The 19,081-nt window shown below is 42.5% G+C and overlaps 1 protein-coding gene across 1 annotated transcript in view; it reads right to left on the bottom strand.

Moving 5' to 3' along the window:
• MYO16 (myosin XVI) overlaps positions 1-19,081 on the bottom strand; it is a 406,857-nt gene that overhangs the window by 73,698 nt on the left and 314,078 nt on the right. The window contains exon 28 of the mRNA XM_068526630.1: positions 2,763-2,859. Coding sequence (XP_068382731.1) covers positions 2,763-2,859 — 97 coding nt within the window. The remainder of the gene's footprint in view (positions 1-2,762; positions 2,860-19,081) is intronic.

The raw sequence follows: 19,081 nt of genomic DNA, 5'->3' as shown, positions 1-19,081 counted from the left end.
AATAAATTTGGCACAAATAGATAATTAATACTTGTCTCTTTCCGAAAATTTCATGCAGGATAAAATGAAGGTATATAGTCAGACGGAAACTTCTGTTGGGAATAATTTGAAATTGAAATGATTAAATTTAAGACTGAGCTGTAACTACAGCGTTCTGCCACCCAATATTTACAAAGAAAAAAATGAGAACTCTTGAAAAACTGGAAATGACTCCAGATGATATAAATTCTGAGTGAATTTCACACTAGCAAAAAGGACTGAAGCAATGATTCTAAGAGATGTAAAAATAAAAATCAATAATTAATGCTTTGCATTTAAGAGCCTGTAATTTAAAAAAAAAAAATGCCTTTACAGGCATTATTTCATTTATGCAATAGGAAATTGTGGGTTTTATCCACTTTTTAAAAACCATTCTCAATTTTTATCATTAGAGGTGAAGAAAGAACTACAGTTCTGCTAATTTCTTCTGTGTCAGGTCCATAGGGCACAGCGACTTAACATTTGTAACCAACCAGAGGAGACATTACTAGCGGGCACCCCTGATGGAAGACAGGGTACGCAGCCTTCTAATTACATGTAGGAAAATTTCCAGGAGAAAGCAATACCCCGCTCCATGTATGTATAACGCGGTCTTAAATGGAATTCTCGGTTGGCTCCACAGCCCAGGGTGGGTAGAGCAGTGGTCTTGTAAAGGGGACTCTCCCCATCCCACTTTCAGCCTGCGGCTGCAAATGCAGATTCTGATTCAGGAGTTCTGGGGCAGGGCCTGAGACTCTGCATTTCTAACCAGCTCCCAGGGCATGCCTGGACTGACCACGCAGAAAGGAATTGCAAAGGGAACAGTCAAAAGGAGACTTGTGAGCCCAGCCCTTTCCTACACTGATGAGTGACAGAGAAGGCCAGAGTACCCTAACCCAGAGAGAAGCGAGGATTGCATAGATCCTCCCTCACCCGAGACACCCCGCCACCGCCCCTGAACACCACGCTGGTGAAAGTGGCCTCAGGGGACCAGCCAGAGAACCTGCCACATGGTCTGGAGTTTGGAGGACACGGTGGCCTGGGAGGCCGACGCTGCCAGGGGCTGAATGCAGGGCGGCTCTACGGGGAGAGGCTCATTTGTCAGGGTCCCCAACTGTGCTTCTTGGCCACCAGACCTCGTTTATCAAGACACAGATGCCTGCCAGGAGTCATTTAAAGAGACTTCCTCTTGGAGAGCGCCCAGGCCCACAGGCAGTGTCAATGGGGACCTCCAGGTGACGTCCAAAGGAGAGATTTCGCGGTTCCCAGGTGGGTAGCACAGGTGAGGGCTGAAAGGAGCCCACATATGCAGAGAGCCTGTTAACCCCTGCCTGCCTGCTGGCCAGAGAAACCCCAGGCCAGGTCACATGGGTGTGGGTCGGACTGAGGGGCGGCCCTGTCCCCTTACTTATTCCCTCCCCCCCCCCGGAGGGCACCTAAGAAGGTCAAAAGTCAGAATCTCATTCCAAGTTAAATCGTCCCTCTCAAGAAGGTCAAAAGTCAGAATCTCATTCCAAGTTAAATCGTCCCTCTCGGCTCCCACCCCAGGTGGGAGCCGAGAGGGACGATTTAACTTGGAATGAGATTCTGACTTTTGACCTTCACGTGGACGGGACTTGCTAAATTCTGAACCGAGTCTGTTTGAGGAACTAGCATATGGCAGGACTTTTTATCGTCAGAAAACGATGGGACCCGTCAGAGATTTCAGCCAGGGGTGTGCCTGAAGGAATCCCCCAGGGGCTCGCATAGACAGAGGCTTGAACAGGATAAGGCAGTTTTCCGCGTTCTCTGAGATGCACTTGTTCTTAATAGTTTCAGATACATTACAGAGCTAAGCTCATCACGGCTGCTTCCACCAAAAGTTAGCCTGTAGATTAATTTCTCCCCTTTTTACCTTTCTTTAGAGATATATAATACAATTAAACTATTAAGCAAATTAAAATTAAAAATCTATTAAGTATGTATGTTTCATGTGAGATATAGTTATGATTTTTAAAATGTACCTATTTTCGACGGTCACTTGGGTTTTGATAGAAAAAAACAATTCTAAATGGACTCTCAAAGTTAACATGAAATAGATGCTATCTGCTATCAAAGATAACAGTCCAAATATTATTATCCCTTCACAGAGGAAAAATAGTCAAGCATTTATCCAAGGCATACATGGAATTACTTAAAAGGTGGTTTGGCTAATTGGCTGTGGCAGTCCTCCAAACTCTAGCATACCAAGGGCGCTGACTGGCGTGGCCTAGGAATCTGGCTCCAGAGCTGCACCCAAGTGTCACATGGGTTGTTTTTTTTTTCCCACTGTGGGTTCAAAGGCACACTCTTCTTGTCCTGTGCTTCTTGGAGGATCAGCGAGCATGAATATTTTCAAGGTGAGGGATGCATAAATTACAAGGTATGTATATCCCCTCTTCCAAATTATGACTTAGGTGAAAATTTGATGCAGAATTACAGATAGAATGATCATGAAATAAAGCATGAGCTGTGTCTGCATACTCTGATCTAGAGACAAGTAAATAGCAAACTTAGCTACAGTGCTTCTGAAACCCCTGAAATCTATTTATTTGCCTGAAGGTAGCGCCATGGGATGGATGGGCATAGAGCCATGGCAGGGTCCACTATAATGTAGGTTCCCTTAACATTTAAACGTGGGGGTTCACTAACTGATTTTGTATTTTCCGACTCATCAAAGTTCAGAAATGTCACTGAACTGTTACTGTGAAGTGTGTAACTGTTACCTTTTTGGCAGGTGATAATTTTTCTCTGCAGCTGTAGGCACAAATCATTTAGCTGGTTGGCATGCCAGTATTTCAGAAATACTTTTCGAACACCAATCTAAAACGCAAACAGCAGGGAAACATTTAACAGCATGAAGATGCCAAAATAACAACGGGAAAATAATCAGGCAAGAGGTTTTTCCAGAAAAGGATTAGAAGAAGCAAAGCGAACAAAAGTAATTCCAGTACGTCTTCCATATTCTTGTAACACTTTTACATTTTGTCAGAATCCCCAAGCTTTTGGTCTAATAAGTATGTTTGCTGTGTGCATACATTGTCACTAACGTTTGCAAATACCCATACACCACAGCTGTCGTGGTTGCCCCCTGCAGCGCAAAGGGAAAACACGGGCCTTGACTCTTTATTGGAAGATACAACCGTTCCCATGAATGAATTCCCAAATCCCAGAGCTAAACCCTTATCTTTATTTTATGATCCTTTTCTTCCCGCAACTCAAAGCAGGGAGGTTGAGTCTGTGAAAAAGGAAAAGTGAACAAACAAAAAGACCAAAAACAAAAACAACTTAAACGTGATGCACAAAACTGTTTCATTTCAATGATTTTTTTTTTGACTACACCATATGTTATTATAAATCAAATGTTTATACAACTGCAATGATAGAACCGCAGCACAAAAGTAAAAAGTCTTCACATCGTCATCTCTGAGCAGTAATCTGCTAGATGCCTGCCTAAACAGTAGCTATACAATGAACATCCTTGTCTAGAATTTTAAAAAAGGAATTTCAGCATGTTACCGAATCAGTTTCTACTTAAAGCTCTGGTGGTATGCAAGCCAGTCCAAATGTTCCGCTATTGATGAGAAGAGCTGCCAAAGAAAATTCTGAAAAACACATAACAATAAGCCATAACCATGCGTTTTCAAAATCATTTTCTGGTGTGTTGTGCTTATTTTCTAAGAATTCACAGAACTGTGGTAGGGGTAAGAAATGCCCTTCACAATGGAAATGCTCAGAGTCTCTCAGGGGGAGCAGAGATATCCTGATATCCTGTTAGATACGGAAAAAATACAGCTCAGGCAAACCTTGTGATATGTTCATAGTCATCTTCTTAGCACTTGAGACAAACACCATGAAGATGAGAGACCAACACATGTGCTCCCAAGCATGGGCCGCGGACACTAAAATGCTGACACCACCCCTTACCACCGCAGCCTGTGTCAGACGTCAAAGGGACACCCGAAGCTGGCACATTTATACACACCATGAGGTACCAAAAAGGCTGACGGGTCAGACTTGCCATTAGAGTGCTTTGGCCAGAGGTAGCTTATGAAGCTTTTCACATGGAAACGGGGTTTACTCCGAACATATTTTGTCACTTCCCATCTTATGTAGCTCTCCCCTTAGCCAAGATTTGTCGTCTTAATGAAGCATGCAGTTTTGCAAGAGACTGAGACTCAGATCTTGCATTATGGCAGTCGGGCTAGCCACTTGGATGGACAGGACAAGCCCTCAACCGCTCTCCTGTTTCACAGGCCCCTGGTTGACTAGATGTCCTTCTTCATTTAGTGTTCTTTAAATTGGTTGAGATTTGAGGCAGGCACTTGAATGGGTGGCCACAGAGAATTGTCACTTTCCCCCCCCATTGTAGTGCCATTCTCTCTCCCTAGTTATTTTCCATAATTCATAGAGTTTTTTTTTTTTTTTTCTTCCCAACTGCTGACTGATTTTGGCAGTCAACAGGAAGAACAGTTGGTACTGTCTGCGAGCACCACAGAGCAAAGCTGTGAGGCAGGCTTTGGGAAGGAGGGAGCACGTCATCTTTCTGTTCATTGTCGACTGTGGTATGCAACTCACTGCAGGAAACTCAATCCCCAAAGCAAAATTCATGCAAACTTGGGTTCCAAAATGAAACTCCCAGAGAGTTATAGGCAGCAATACTACAGAACGGGTAGAATCAGTAATGACCACTCGTGGAGAACGAACATATGGAGGCAGCGCACCATGGAGACAAGACCTCCGGTTGGAGGTGGAGGAGCTGGACTCTAGTTCTACTCCCTTAATTCAATGGAGACCCCGGGCAGGAAGACAGCTGGAAGGGATGACTAAGACCTCTTCTAGCAACATTTCTTTTTTTTTGGTTTTGGATTGGATTATGATTTATTTTTACTCCTTACCCTGTTCTTTTTTTTTTTTTTTAATCAACTGTTTTATTTTATTTTTAAAATTTTTATTGGAGTATAGTTGCTTTACAATGTTGTATTAGTTTCTACTGTACAGCAAAGTGAATCAGCTATATGTATACATATATCCCCTCTTTTTTGGATTTCCTTCCCATTTAGGTCACCAAAGAGCACTGAGTAGAGCTCCCTGTGCTATACAGTAGGTTCTCATTAGTTATCTATTTTATACATAGTATCAATAGTGTACATGTATCAATCCCAATCTCCCAGTTCATCCCACCAACAACCCTTTTCCCCTTGGTATGCATACATTTGTTCTCTACGTCTGTGTCTCTATTTCTGCTTTGCAAATAAGATCATCTAGTGACATTTCTAACAGCCGTTCCAAAAATCAAAGTAGGTTTATCTTGAGAATTGTGCTAGATTTGGGGATATAAAAATTTTCCAGGGATGATGGGAAAAGATGAATGTGGGACAGAAAAACTAGGCAAGGAACAGAAGACGACAAACCATCTTGAGGTGCAGCCCTGTGGAGAGTGATTAGCGAAGAGGCTACACATGTAACCGGTGGCCACATTGTGAAGAACAGACATTTTCCTGTGAACACTGGGCATACACTAGAAGATTTAAAGAGGATCCCGTCTAACTTTTATAAAAATAATTTTGGAAACTGTATTCAAAATTTATAAAGTTCCTGCTTGAAACTGGCCGGAGAATGGATTGCTGGGCTTGGCTGTGAGCGGGACAGTATAATGAAATCAATGATTTGGGTTTGGAAGATTCTACAACTGTTGCTTGTCTGTTGGCCAACTTCTATTTATCTTTTACCCCACCTCCAGGGGTGGATTTTTGATATCCTTTTCTCCACGTCCAGTAGGGCTTGGGTGACCTTCATTTGTGTTCCCACAGCCCCCTATGAATGATTCTTTGTTTCACTTATTCACAATGGCACTAGGTATTTGCCATTGCACATGTATATTTACATCTCCTGAAGAATATGAATTCTTGCACTTCACAAGTGGTGGGGTTGTGGGGAAGGTGGATTCAGATTAGAAACAGAAGACAAGGAATTCTGAGGTCTTAGGATAAGATGAGTCACAGAGACAGATGATAATGTCCTCAAGGATGAAAAGAAGGTACGATGGGCAATGAACACATAAGCCAGGCCCGGAAGTCATTCATCAAGCTGGAAATAAGTCCTGGAACACAGCAGGTGACAGGATAAACCATGGAGGGAATAAAAGAAAAAAACATAAGACAGAACGTTGGGGGCAATGATTCAGCTGGACCCCTCTCCTCCACCAAGACAAGGAAGATGAGAAAAAGTGAAACCTCGTAGTGGAGTATTTTCAGGAAATAGGCAGTTTTCAGGTCACACAGGAAAGCTAAATTTGAAGGGGAGTAAACATGGATGAAATGGATTTTCTCACAATGATTAGAAATTTCATAGGACTCAAGAGTGGGTAGTTAAGAAGTGGTCTGAGTGTTTCACATGGCAGATCTGCCTGTCAGGCCAGACTCGGAGGCAGCAAAAAAGGAGGTGTTGCTGGGATCCACGGTTTGGGATTACGAGGAGGGGATGGCAATGTGAGTCACAGGACACGTGCGAGGGAAGGTGGGATGCTGGGATCCACGGTTTGGGATAACGAGGAGAGGTTGGGAATGTGAGTCACAGGACACGTACGAGGGAAGGTGGGATGCTAGACAGGCAGACACAGGGAAGGTGGGAGCCAGAGGACGGGGCCGCTCCCAAGCTCCTCGTGAGATTCTGGTGTGGTTACGCTCATGGAAATTCTCCCTGCGCAGGTAAAGCCAAGGGCTTTGTGAGTGAGGAGGGCTTCTGGGTTTCTGATTCAGCGGGAGGAGGGGAGGAAGGGAGTCTGAATCCACACTGCCAGTGTCCTGCTAAGACACAGCTGAAGACTTTGTGGAAATGGCTGGGTATTGTACTACCATCGCATTCGGATGATTTTAAAAAAATTTTTATTTAGCTATTTGGGTTTACTTTACAGTTATCCAACAGGTAGATTCGTTCATTCATTCTTTATTTTTATTGCTTACCACATGACTTATCTCACCTATATCTGGAGGTGCTCGCTAGAAATTTTAGCATTTGTTTGGCTGTGCTGGTCTTTTAGTAAATGTTTCTTTCTCCTTAAAGAATGAAATTAGCTATTTAGTAGTATTTCGGATTCCTTCCTCAGAAACCATTCTGAATAATACATTTTAGTCCTTACGGCCTCTACTCTCACTGATACCATGGATTAGTGGGACATAAATCTAGGAATCTATCTTCATCAGGAAAACCCAGACAAGCTCCCAAAATTTTCAAGGATTTACATTGTCTATTAATGACACTGACTAGGAGAAAAGTGTTGGCCATTTTAATTTTGTCTCTGTGATGAATTCATGTACAGTTTCTCTGTAATCAGTGCCTTAGTATGCTATATCAAATCCAACAAATTAAGATTCATCGGAATGAGACCAAATGTTCAGATCACCTACATTCTTGATTTTGGCTGCATTCTCTTATAAAAAGATGCTCTCACAACCAGAGAAAAGGAGAGGTTGACACGTTCTCCTACTGAGTCCTCTGCTTCTGTGCTCCCTAGACGCAGGGTGCAACTCCTAGATGCATCGTCTCCTATGTGAGATGAAAATGTTAACGTCCTTCTGACTCCTGTAAAAGTAAACCACCTGTGAACTAGAGTCATCGCTATTTTTATTAGAAAACCATGAGGTTTTTTTGTCTTTTTTCTTCTTTGAAGTGACAGATTTTAAAAGATTACACACAATTGTCATCGAGGACTTCGAAAGTTTCAATCACCGCTACAGTTTCCAGGGATTGTTTTAGAGGCGTAGGCTGTAGGAGCACAGACAAGGGCTGGATGGGCGGTTGCCATGGAGCGCAGGCGGCCTGGACGCTGCAGTAGAGAGAGGTGTGGAGGGCACCTGTGAGGCTCCTCCCCTGCCGCTCCTTTCCTTCATCAGTATCACTGATTACTGCTTTCAATCACAGAGGCGCAGACGCAGAGGAGGGCTGCCCTTCTTGGGAGCGTAAAGGGACCCACACTTCCCGTTCCCATGGCAGGAAGTGCATGCACATCACTGGTCTCACCTTTTTAGGGACGTCCCCCATCTGACCACCCCTCGCTGACTGGCAGACCACGGGCAGAACTATCTTCAGAGTGATCTTTCTAAACATCCATCTCACTATATTACTTCCATGCTTAAAATTATTTAATAGCAGGTCATGATTTTCAGGATAACGCTCAAACTCTTTTGAAATGTTTGTTAGACTTTCTGTGGTAAGATCCCTTTTCAATGCATTCAAGTTTATCTATTCTCAAACTATATCATAGTTCTTACTGTTCCAAAATGGGAACTTGTTTTTTTCCTCTGGCTTAACCTATACTGTTTATTTGTCTTCATCTCTCTCTAAATCATCTACTTGATAAGCCCCTGTTCATCCTTCAAAACACAGATGGCTTCATGAACTCTCAGTCTAGTGTATACTTTATAACAATGAATTCATTACAGTAGTGTGTCTATGTCACTAATGTACCTTGTAGATAGCTCTAGAATACCACTGAATTCCCGGTTTTGTCATTATTGGTACACCTGTCTGAATGTTCAACTTGACTGTGAAGTATTTGTGGACTAGAATAATGTTGGAAAAATATAAAGGTCATAGTTTAGACATACTGGGTGAAGGAAAGTAGATGGAATGACAAAATGGAAAAAGCAGAATTTCAAAGAAAGTGATTTTAATGGACACGAGCTACAACATGAACTCAGATATTTAAAATTTATTTCAAATAAATGAATCTTTAAAAAATTATATCTGTTTAAACTATATGAATTCATTCATTTTATAAAAATGCATCTCATGCAGTTCAAGAAACAAAGATGTTAAATTTCATATTTCTGGTGCCATCACATTCTGGTATAATTGTAAACCAAAATCTAGGACCTATCTCATCCTCTAATTCTTTACCTACTCTTGGACTCACCTTGCCCACTGCCTCCAATTTATTAATATTCCAGAAACCTTCCATGGTTTTATACTGCCTCTAAGCTGAAATGCATACTTTAGGGCTTAGCATTCAAAGCCCTCCATAATATGATCTTTATTAATCTCTGAAGATCTAACACATTTCACTCCTCTAAAAGAGATGCTATTGACTGTTATTCTAACTTCCCACATACTCCCTGAGAGCAGAAAGCAATTCAAGGCTTGCGCAGACAGTATCAAGGGCCTACAGCATCTGAGCACAGAGTTCTTACTGAATGGTGCCACCGCTGCTGCCATTGTTATGTTAGATGCTATCTCGTATGTCTCGTATGTATTGTATGTCATATTATTGGAAGGTTTTTACTAATAATTACCACATATAATTACCAGATTATATTTTAATGAGAAATAGTTTATTGTGGATGCTTATATTTTTGCTGCAAAATGCTTTATGCTTGTTATTACAGACAAAAAATGATTCTTTAAAAATTTTAATCTCCTTCGCTCTAAAAACATGAAGCGTTGTTCAAACAAATACTTCCCATTTAAAGACAAGATATATCATAGCTAGATTAAAAATAGTCAACTTCTTTTACTGTAATATTAGAATTTCAAAAAATGCCCTGGTATCTGTCTCTTAAAGTGCCCTACCAATGTCAATCTGTTCAGCTTTTAAAATAGCTTTACTGGCAATCATAAGAACAACACACTTTTTTATGTGTTTTGATGTCTGTGTCTCTCTCCCATCAGACTTGTTTTTCTTCCTGCTGATCTGAGAATGTCACTGTGTTCCTTTAAAACACAGATCTTTCTCCTTTTTACCATGCAGAGCACTATCTGTACCTACCAGGTAATCTCTTTCAAACAGAAGCAGCCTCCCAAACCCCAGCATTTCCACAGGCACACTATGGACAGTCCTTCACACATCTCTGGTTATTTATCATTTTCACGTAGTACTTAGGTGCATTGTATCTTATATCTTTTCCTGGTTTTCCTGTCTCACATTTATTCACCCACCTATCCTACCATCTGTCTGTCTCATCCATCTATTCATTCACCATTCATCCATCCACCCATCTGTCCCTCCATCCATCCCCCATCCCTCCATCCCTCTATCCATCCCTCCATCCTTCCATCAATCCCTTCATCCATCCTTCCATCCCTCCATCCTTCCACCCATCCCTCCATCCATACTTCCATTCCTCCATCCATCCTTCCATTCCTCCATCCCCCCCTTCATTCCTCCATCCTTCCATCCATCCCTCCATCCTTCTATCTATCCACCCCTCCAGTCATAAATCAAACATGTGCCTAGGGCCTTCCTAATACCAGGCACTGTGCCAGCCTCTAGGACCACAGGGATGGACAGAATCTGCTTTATCCTTTGAGGAAGCTCAGTAAAACAACCATTTAACTAAAAGCCATCTTTTCCAGGCTGAATTCACATATTTCTCCCGTTTGCTTCTTGGATTCCTTAAGTTTCTACAGAAGACCACTATTTTCCATATTTATATTTATTAATAATACTTCAAGATTTTACATTTTCATGGTGGCTTTGAAAAACTACTAAATATAAATATTCTAATGTTCAGTCTGGCTCTGAATGTACTTTTAAACATCCTCAAAGGATACATTTGTACTAAAATACAAGTTCTTTTCTCTTTGTTATAAATAGACTATTCTTGAAGTTTAACTTCAACGCAGAAAAGATAATTACAGCTACACACATCTAAAAGAGTACTGTATCTTCTGGTATTTGAAGAAAGTGGTTTGGCTCGAATTACATATAATTACGGGTTAAGAAAAATTAATTACTCTCACCTAGAACAGTATGACCTGTACAGCAAGCGGTGATGAATAAAAACTACTATTTTGTGCTTACGAGTGAATTACGCACTATGTGATCCTATGTATTATTTCATTATGGAAATCGTACCAATATGGTCAAGAGTGCTTAACAGAAAAAACAAATCTCTTCACCCCATAGCGACACATTGTGAAAAGCAAACCAGTGCCAAACCCAGACGAGGCTGATTAGCTCCAAAATCACAGAGGGAAGTGCACTGGATAAGTTAATGGATTCATTGAAGGAGCACCTTTAGTCTGTCTTTTTAACAAAATGGGCTCAATAATGTCAATAATATTCACCTGCCCTGTGGAATGTGACGTCATAAATGATTAACAGCAGCGTAAACACCATCAGAGCCGTTGTCCTCACCGGGGTGTGTACAGACACCGACTCAGGGAGGGTGGGAGGGAGGGAGATGCAAGAGGGAGGAGATATGGGGTTATATGTATATGTATACTGATTCACTTTGTTATAAAGCAGAAACTAACACACCATTGTAAAGCAATTATACTCCAATAAAGATGATAAAAAAAAAAAAAGAGCTTGAGCATATTCCTGACCTAAACTTATGTGCTGGTTTTAAAAGAGAGTTCACTCTTTGAGTCAGTTAAATGTGATAAGACTGTTGATTGAAGGTCCCTGTGAGGTTCCGTCCCTTCTCCGCCTCAGCTACCCTCTCTGTCCATCTACCCCTGCTCTGTCTCATGTAGGTTACCACCTTAAGTTTACTGCCTGGCTTCCCAGCTCTAGTCTTGCTTTCCAGTGATATGTTTTTTCATGTTTAAAGCCTAAATCAGATCATGTTGACACCCTCCTTAAAGCTCATCCATGGCTTCACGTTGAACTTGAAGTAGAACGCTGTGCTTTGCTCATACAAGTCCCCCTGCGTCCCTCTAAGCATCCATTCTCAGCAAGGTGGATTCTGCCTCAGAGGGTGACATTGGCTCCTGATGGGCAAAACCCCCCTTAGCTATGACAAGATTTGTGGCATACAACAGGTGCTTAATAAGGGCTTATTGAATGACGACATCAATCTGGAGTGGGGAAGACTAGGCTGATGCAGAAGAGATGGACCTGGATCAGGCATAGGCAGGACCACCATTCTTTCAGTAGTTGTCAAGAGCCAAGCCTGTCCAGGAAGACTGATCCTTGAAGGGCCACAAACCATTGTAACAGCTAAGATTGTGTCCCCCAGTCCTATTCTCTCATTCATTTTTTTCCATGCAGGGGAGCGACAGTGAAATAACAAAGGCTGAGAAACACTGCCCCACAGTGTGGTCTCTCCCCTTGTCACCGGTGGGTGTTCAGGGCTCCACCATCCTGCTCCCATCAGCTTTCTTCTCTTGGGCTGCCCTCCCCTCGGGACAGCACAGAGGGCTCCAGCCCCACCCTGCTTCCTGCCCCATCACGTGACTGGCTCCTTTCCAGCCCTCAGGTCTCCGCCTGAACGTGGTGGCTGTGGCGATGCCCGTTATGATCCCCGCCCACCTGAGCTAGGGACGCTGGGATTCGCCATCACGGTGTCCATCCTGGTTCCCTCCCAGTGAGGAGTTACAGGACCCTAACCTGTAATTATTTATTCATTTACTGCTCATGGTACACCCTCCCATCCCCCCACCCCGACTAGACTGTAAGGCCCCTGTGAGGGGGACAGGCCATTCCTCCTTAACATTGCATCACAACTGCCTGTGGAATTTCAGGACACAAACGGTGCTCAGTAAGGCTTGTTGACCTGGAGTTAGAAGAAGGTAGATTGATTCCTAAGACCTGAAAATTGCATTAGCCATAGGCATACCCTGTTCTCACTTAGCAATGGTTGAGTGCCAGATATTACACTAAGCCTTTTGCTTAATGAGGCTGAGAGGGAAAACATAAAATGACTTTAAAAAAGAAACTATCACACATATCAGCCAGACTCGATTGTGGATACTTTCCTTTCCAAAAGAAACGTGATAATAGGTAGGAGGTTCGTTCGTTCATTCATTTAACAAACACTGGTTGTCTACTATGACCCAGACTCCAGGAGATGTGATCGTGAAACACACACACACACACACACACACGTGTGTGTGAAAATATATAAGAAAAAAAGAGATGTAATATTTGTTCTCAATAAAGTTCAGAGTGAAAAGGGAGACACACTGTCCAAGAATCAAACATCTGTAATGTTATTTTTAAATACTGAGTGAATATGCACCAAGAGTTTGGAGTAATTATCTTTAGGAAGTTCAGTTGTGGGTGATCTATATTTTCTTCTCTAATTTTCAAGTTTCTTATAAAGATTGGACACTATAACAAAATTATATTCATATATATGTGTATACGTACGTGTTTAGTACACGAGAAAAAAGGAAACACGTATACGTGCATATATATAGTACTTCCCAGTCACAATGAACATAGTACCAAGAGGTACTCTTAGATCCCTGATTTTTATTATTTTCAACATTAATAATGCCAGAGAAAGAGGAGGAATATGAGAGAAAGAATAATTTTATAGGCTATTTTCTAGCTTGAACTTATGGTTGATTTATGAAGTGCCCCTCGAGTAATAAAACAAAGGCTATAAACCATTAATTTATTGTGCTAATAAGAGCCAAGGGCCCTGATACAATGGTCTCGTCTTCAAAGATGTAAAGAAAGTAGAGCATGTTTAAAACTTTTAACAGTTTCCTGCTCTTACTTTTATTATCTTTTCTCTACTGGACTATTTCGGATTAATGAATTAATCGCTCCTTCATCCAATGATTTTATTTAATGTTATGTTAATCTTGCAATTCTTAGTACTGTCAGAGTGAATCCTTCCAAGGCCGTATATTTTAGAGAGGCATGCAGTGGAATGTAGGTCATGCCTTACTTGAGAAGATATAAGGAATGAAAATTACATTAGAGGATGATGATGAAGAAAATAATTATTGTAATTGTTTTTTAATTAATTAATTTATGTTTTGGCCACACCACTTGACATGTGGGATCTTAGTTCCCTGACCAGGGATTGAACCCGTGCCCCCTGCAGTGGTAGCGCCAGGGAAGGCCTGTAATTGTTTCTGTTAGTGAATAAGCACAAACAGGAAACGTATATTTCATTGACTGTGGAGTCTGCCCTTTGTTACTTCCTTCAGAGCCTCTCTTCCTTTCTCTCTCTCTCACGCACACAAGGAGTAGGAATCATATCAGGTGGGTAGTTGAGATCAAGTTAAAGTTCTAACTGCGTTTCTTACTTCCTGTCTGTACCATCTTGAGCGAGTCACCGGCAGCCTTCCCGTTTCTGACCCCCCATTCTTACAGCCTTAGAGGAAACGTGAAGTCCCTCTCAGGTTATCATCGAAATTTCTCCTTCCACGCTGTCCTGCAACAGGTGTCACACAGGACACTCTGCTTGTCCGCAAAGCTCCTCTCACCCCAAAGTTCTAGAAAAGTCTGGAACGACAGTGCAACCTATCCCTGTGAAAGCCTTGCTAAGTGGGGGTCAGCCATCCCCCAGCCCGGCTCCCCCTGGGCCCTACCAGTGCTGGGGGCTGCACGGCACCCCTGGCACCCGTGAATGGGCTCTAACAGATTTGTTTCTCTCTTCGTCACCCTCCAGATGGCTTTAAAATGAATATAGCATTCAAATAACTACACAGAAGAAAGCATCCTCTAACCAGTTGATTCATATAAAATGTGTGAAAATCAGATGATACCATTTATTTTTCCACTTAGAATTAGTTTCAAAAGTTTTCCCTTTATATAAATGACATAACATGGCAAAACAAGCATGTTTCACGTGAGCCGAAGTGCCTGCCGGTCGCTGGTCTATGGCTGGGGGAAATCAGGGCAGAAAGTGTTTGATTAAATGTACACAGTCTGGAGGGATTATTTTTAAAGTTACCTTTTAAAGTGGGACTGAATTAAAAATGTATATATTTAAATAAATGAAATACCTGAATAATTTAAAAGACACCAAATAGTAGAAGGTTAATAACTAGCAGCTTAACTTAACTTGTTTTCAAGCTGTTTAGATTTTTTTTTCACCACAAACGAAGTACTCCACGGACTCTTTGTCTCATAAAGAAAAATACCTCTGGTGAGACAGAATACAGTCCTGGAAGGCAGTCATGTAGAGTCCACTCAAAGAAAAATACCTCTGCTGAGACAGAATACAGTCCTGGAAGGCAGTCATGTAGAGTCCACTCAAAGAAAAATACCTCTGCTGAGACAGAATACAGTCCTGGAAGGCAGTCATGTAGAGTCCACTCAAATCATTTCAAGGACCTTCTATTTCTTTTTGAGCAACTTAAATTCTGCCTTGAAATAAGGATAAAGCTCTGATTCGTCCAGCATATTTTTAAAATATGTCATTTCATCAGCATGAACAAGAAACCATCACCAAACAGGATGCTTTTCCAGCCATCACTACCTCATGAGTTTTCTTCACTTTTCGTCAAATTAAAACCCCCTTCTGTTAAAGCAGTGAGGCTGAGTATGTAAAGGGAGTAATGGCCTGAGTGAGTCTGCCCAAACTTGTGGGAACCAGTTCGAATCCTGTGAAGATGCCTTTGAGAAGAAAGGGCCGGTGGTGTAAATTATGCAACAGGTTAATTATTTTTTGGAAACAAAAATGCTTTAGGGAAAGCACGGTCAGTGTGATTTACCATTTTTTTCATAAAGGCTTAAAATAATTAAGCTGACCCTACACAACATTCCACTTAAACTGTACTTAGGGAGTGGCTACAAATTTTAAAAGTCATTTGTAATTACAGGAGTAATGCATAGATACATGTACCTTCTAAACATAGATACAAGCTAAAAATTCCATTTGATTCTCATTCCAAAACCATTCCCCAGATATTAGTACTGTTAGGTTTCTGTGAATTGTTCCAGGTTTTAAAAATTCGTGTACGTCTGTATATACTCGTCTCTAAACTATAGCGTAGGTTTGGTGGCTTCTTATGGACACAGACTCATTTGTTGGCCCTGCAGATCTGCACAGAGTGCCTGCCTGCATCTTTCCGTCACCGGTGCTGGAGACACAGCAGCAAACCGGGCAGCCGCGGCCTCCTCGGATGGTGGAGGACAGACAGGCAGCAACTTGGTCGAAGGTGGGCAACCTCAGGAGTGAGGACAAGCGGAGGACAGGGAGGGGGGGACTTGGTCGCGAGCAAAGCTGGCAACCTGCACGCTTCAGCAGGGCTGTTCGCCACCTGCCTTCGCCCGAGGGGTGAACACGAGGCGAGCGTCCCCTAGACTCGCATCTGGACTGAGAATCGTTGCCACATCTGCTGTTTCCTCCGGATGCCCAGAGCATCTAGGTCTCCGCTCTCAGACTAGAGCTGACATTAAACACTGGACAGAGTCAAACGCTTCTTCCCTTGAGTCCAATTCCTTCTTTTCTCCCTTTCTCCTTCTCCTCCTTTTCTTTGCAAAATGCAGTCAGGACCTAGCCTCCAAAAGCCCTGGCTGCTGAAGGGTCAGTGGGCTGACGGTTGCATAAGAAACATTCCGATCAGAATGGCCAGCAACGGGAAGCAGCCGGCTTGTTTTTCCTGCATCTACTGGGCGAATCAGAAACAGAAAAAAGACACTAACTAAAGGAAGCAATCTGCTCCGACTCATAAACGAACCTACCAGAGCCTCTGATCGAAGCTCAGGCCGGGATGCATAATCCATGCCTTTCAAGTTCTGTAGTCTGAGGAAAGGGACTTTCGGTGCCTACATGAAAAGATACAGATCGAGGCGAGTGCAGTGGAAAGAACACAGCACAGAAGACCCGGGTCTGGTCCCAGCAAAGGGGCCTCCCCACCGAAACGAAATATTCGCCGCGCCTTGTATTTTGATCAGTATGCCTCGCTCTAAGACGACCTTCTCATGTCTGAAATGAGGTCATTCCTGTTCACTGCCTACCTTCCTTCTTCTGCATGGAATTGTTATAGGGCTTAACTCAAATAAAGCAAACAAAACAGAACAAAAAAACCCTACAAATAGTTGTAACAAATTCCAAGGATGAGAGGAATCGTTACTTATGAAATATCAGGATTTCCAGTGCCTCACGTACTGACTCCAAACCCACGGCTACATAAACAATAAACAGCACACATGGATTGGTAAACAAATGCACAACACTGAAGGGAAGACGTCTCTCCTCGTCTGAAACAGAAGGAAATCCCGGTGTTCAGCACCACTGATGGAATCGCTGTAACGTGCAAAAGAACAGGAACAACGGGGCTAGAATCCCGCTACTAATGATGCAGAGGCTTTCCTGCACAGGCTCTGATCAGTGTCTGGGAGAAAGGAAGCAATCTCACAAGATCCCCAAGACCCATCAGAGCCACAATTAAAGGATCCTATTTTTAGCTAAGAGAACTGAATTTCTAGCTAACACTCTACGCAGATTCACGCAGCAAAGGATGACTCCAATCCCTTTATGTTCTAGCATCGTTTCTAAACAACTTGGAGAAGAATAGCTATTAATCTCACGCTAACCACTCACAGCCAGAGGATGAACACGGGCGGCTTCCCAGAAACGTACGTTGGACTCAGCAGTTTGAGGGTAAGGCTGCCCATACAAGAACCATCCGTTAGGACCTGCTGCTGCTGCAAACAGCTCCTATTTAACCCTCGTCCTCATTAACCTCCCAGAAGAGAGTGGTAATAACTCTGCCTGTAACTATCACCGCATTTCGAACAAATGCTTTGTTTCTGAAACTGAGGGGTCTGCCTTTCTAGGTCAGAAATGAATAATTTTTTTTTTAAATTCATTTGCTGTTTGACTAGCACAAGAGTGAAACGTGAATAAGCTTTATTTCTGTGAAGTCAATGATTTGTCTTATAGCATAAAGTATATGAAAGGTTACATCTTAGAGAAGCTGGAGAAAGCTGTCTTTTCTAACTATTCAATAGGGAACGCATAAGCAAACATGATCAGCAAATGAATACATTGCTTTTTTTTCTTTGTCTTGTATTTTTGGCCTCCTTTGGGGAGATAAAGAGTGCGGGAAAATAAACTAGTGTAATGAAATGGGAACTCTTCCGCATTTTTTATTTTGATGCACTTTTTCAAAGTCCCAATGTATGTGGGATTCAGTGTCATACCGTCCCCAGCTGCACTGTCAAGTGTCCCAGCACACGTGGACGAGGGACAGCTGCCAGCCTGCGTTGGGTTGCTCCCCACCACCCTGCCGCCTCGGGTCTGACCTCACACTCTACACAGGTGTCTCGGAGGAACGATGGCTGGTCAGGTGTTATGGTCCCTGCCAGTCGCTCTCTCAGTGGAAGAATTCTCCCAGATTCCCTCACTTCGTCTCGACAAGTCAACCTTCTTTCTCAACATTAATAAAGTAAATTATTCTTATCTGTGTTTTTTTAAAGAACAAAATGCAACGAGAAAATCTTCGTGTTCTATATTCAGGAAACACTACTGTTCAGGTACTGGCTTAAAAGTTCTGACAATGAGTCAGTTGAAATAACTTCGCCGCCTACAGGCTTGTTGAACAATTCTGCATGTGAGCCCACATCTTATGCCACTGACTGCAGCGGGGCTAGCTGACATCACTCTGTGTTAGCAAGTCCTCTTTCCTCCTTTTTTTATCCAGTCTTTTGGCACGAATGTGCGTTCATGCCTACTACCGACTGTGTGAGCGCCCTCCTTCAGACCGCTATTTAAAGCTTAACTCCATTATTAGGTAGAAAAAGGAAAGAACAGGGGAAAGGATCATCAAGAAAGAGGTTGGGTGGCACAGACGACGAAAACGTTACTCACCGATGCTAAAATGCGAGGTTCTTATTTCTTCATCAGAGACGGATAAGGGTGTTCGCGTCAATCCAGGATTCAATACCTGTCTGACCCACACGGGGCCCCTTTCAGACACATCAGCAATTCTGAACCTTCTCTTCATGTCATTTCTGCACTAAAGTACTCTTTTCTGGCCTCATCAACTATCATCCATTTTCACTTGAAGATGCTCTATCTCCCTCTCATTTTTAAAGAATGAGATTTATGTCTGCTTTCCAGTAATGGTTATGTTTTGAAAAAGCTATTGGCCACCAAGCTCTCTGCCACCAATGCACTTTCAGATGTTTTGTACCTAGGAACTTGCAATAATTCGTGGTGTCGCGGACTCTATTCTGTTTCCTGTTATTGCTCTAACATTACCTTCTCAGTTCTTTTACTTTTCAAATTCCTCTTTCTCTTCCTAACCCTAGTCACGGTGGCATTCTGAGTTGCTTCAGGGATTAAACAAAATCCAAACTGTGTCCTTGTGTCTCTGGGGAGCATCTCCCTGCTATTCCGTCTCCTGT

Source organism: Eschrichtius robustus, chromosome 18 (assembly GCF_028021215.1).
Source record: "Eschrichtius robustus isolate mEscRob2 chromosome 18, mEscRob2.pri, whole genome shotgun sequence".
Lineage (NCBI taxonomy): Eukaryota > Metazoa > Chordata > Mammalia > Artiodactyla > Eschrichtiidae > Eschrichtius > Eschrichtius robustus.
Note: the sequence above shows the minus strand (reverse complement) of the source record. Positions and strands in the feature narration are given on the sequence as shown.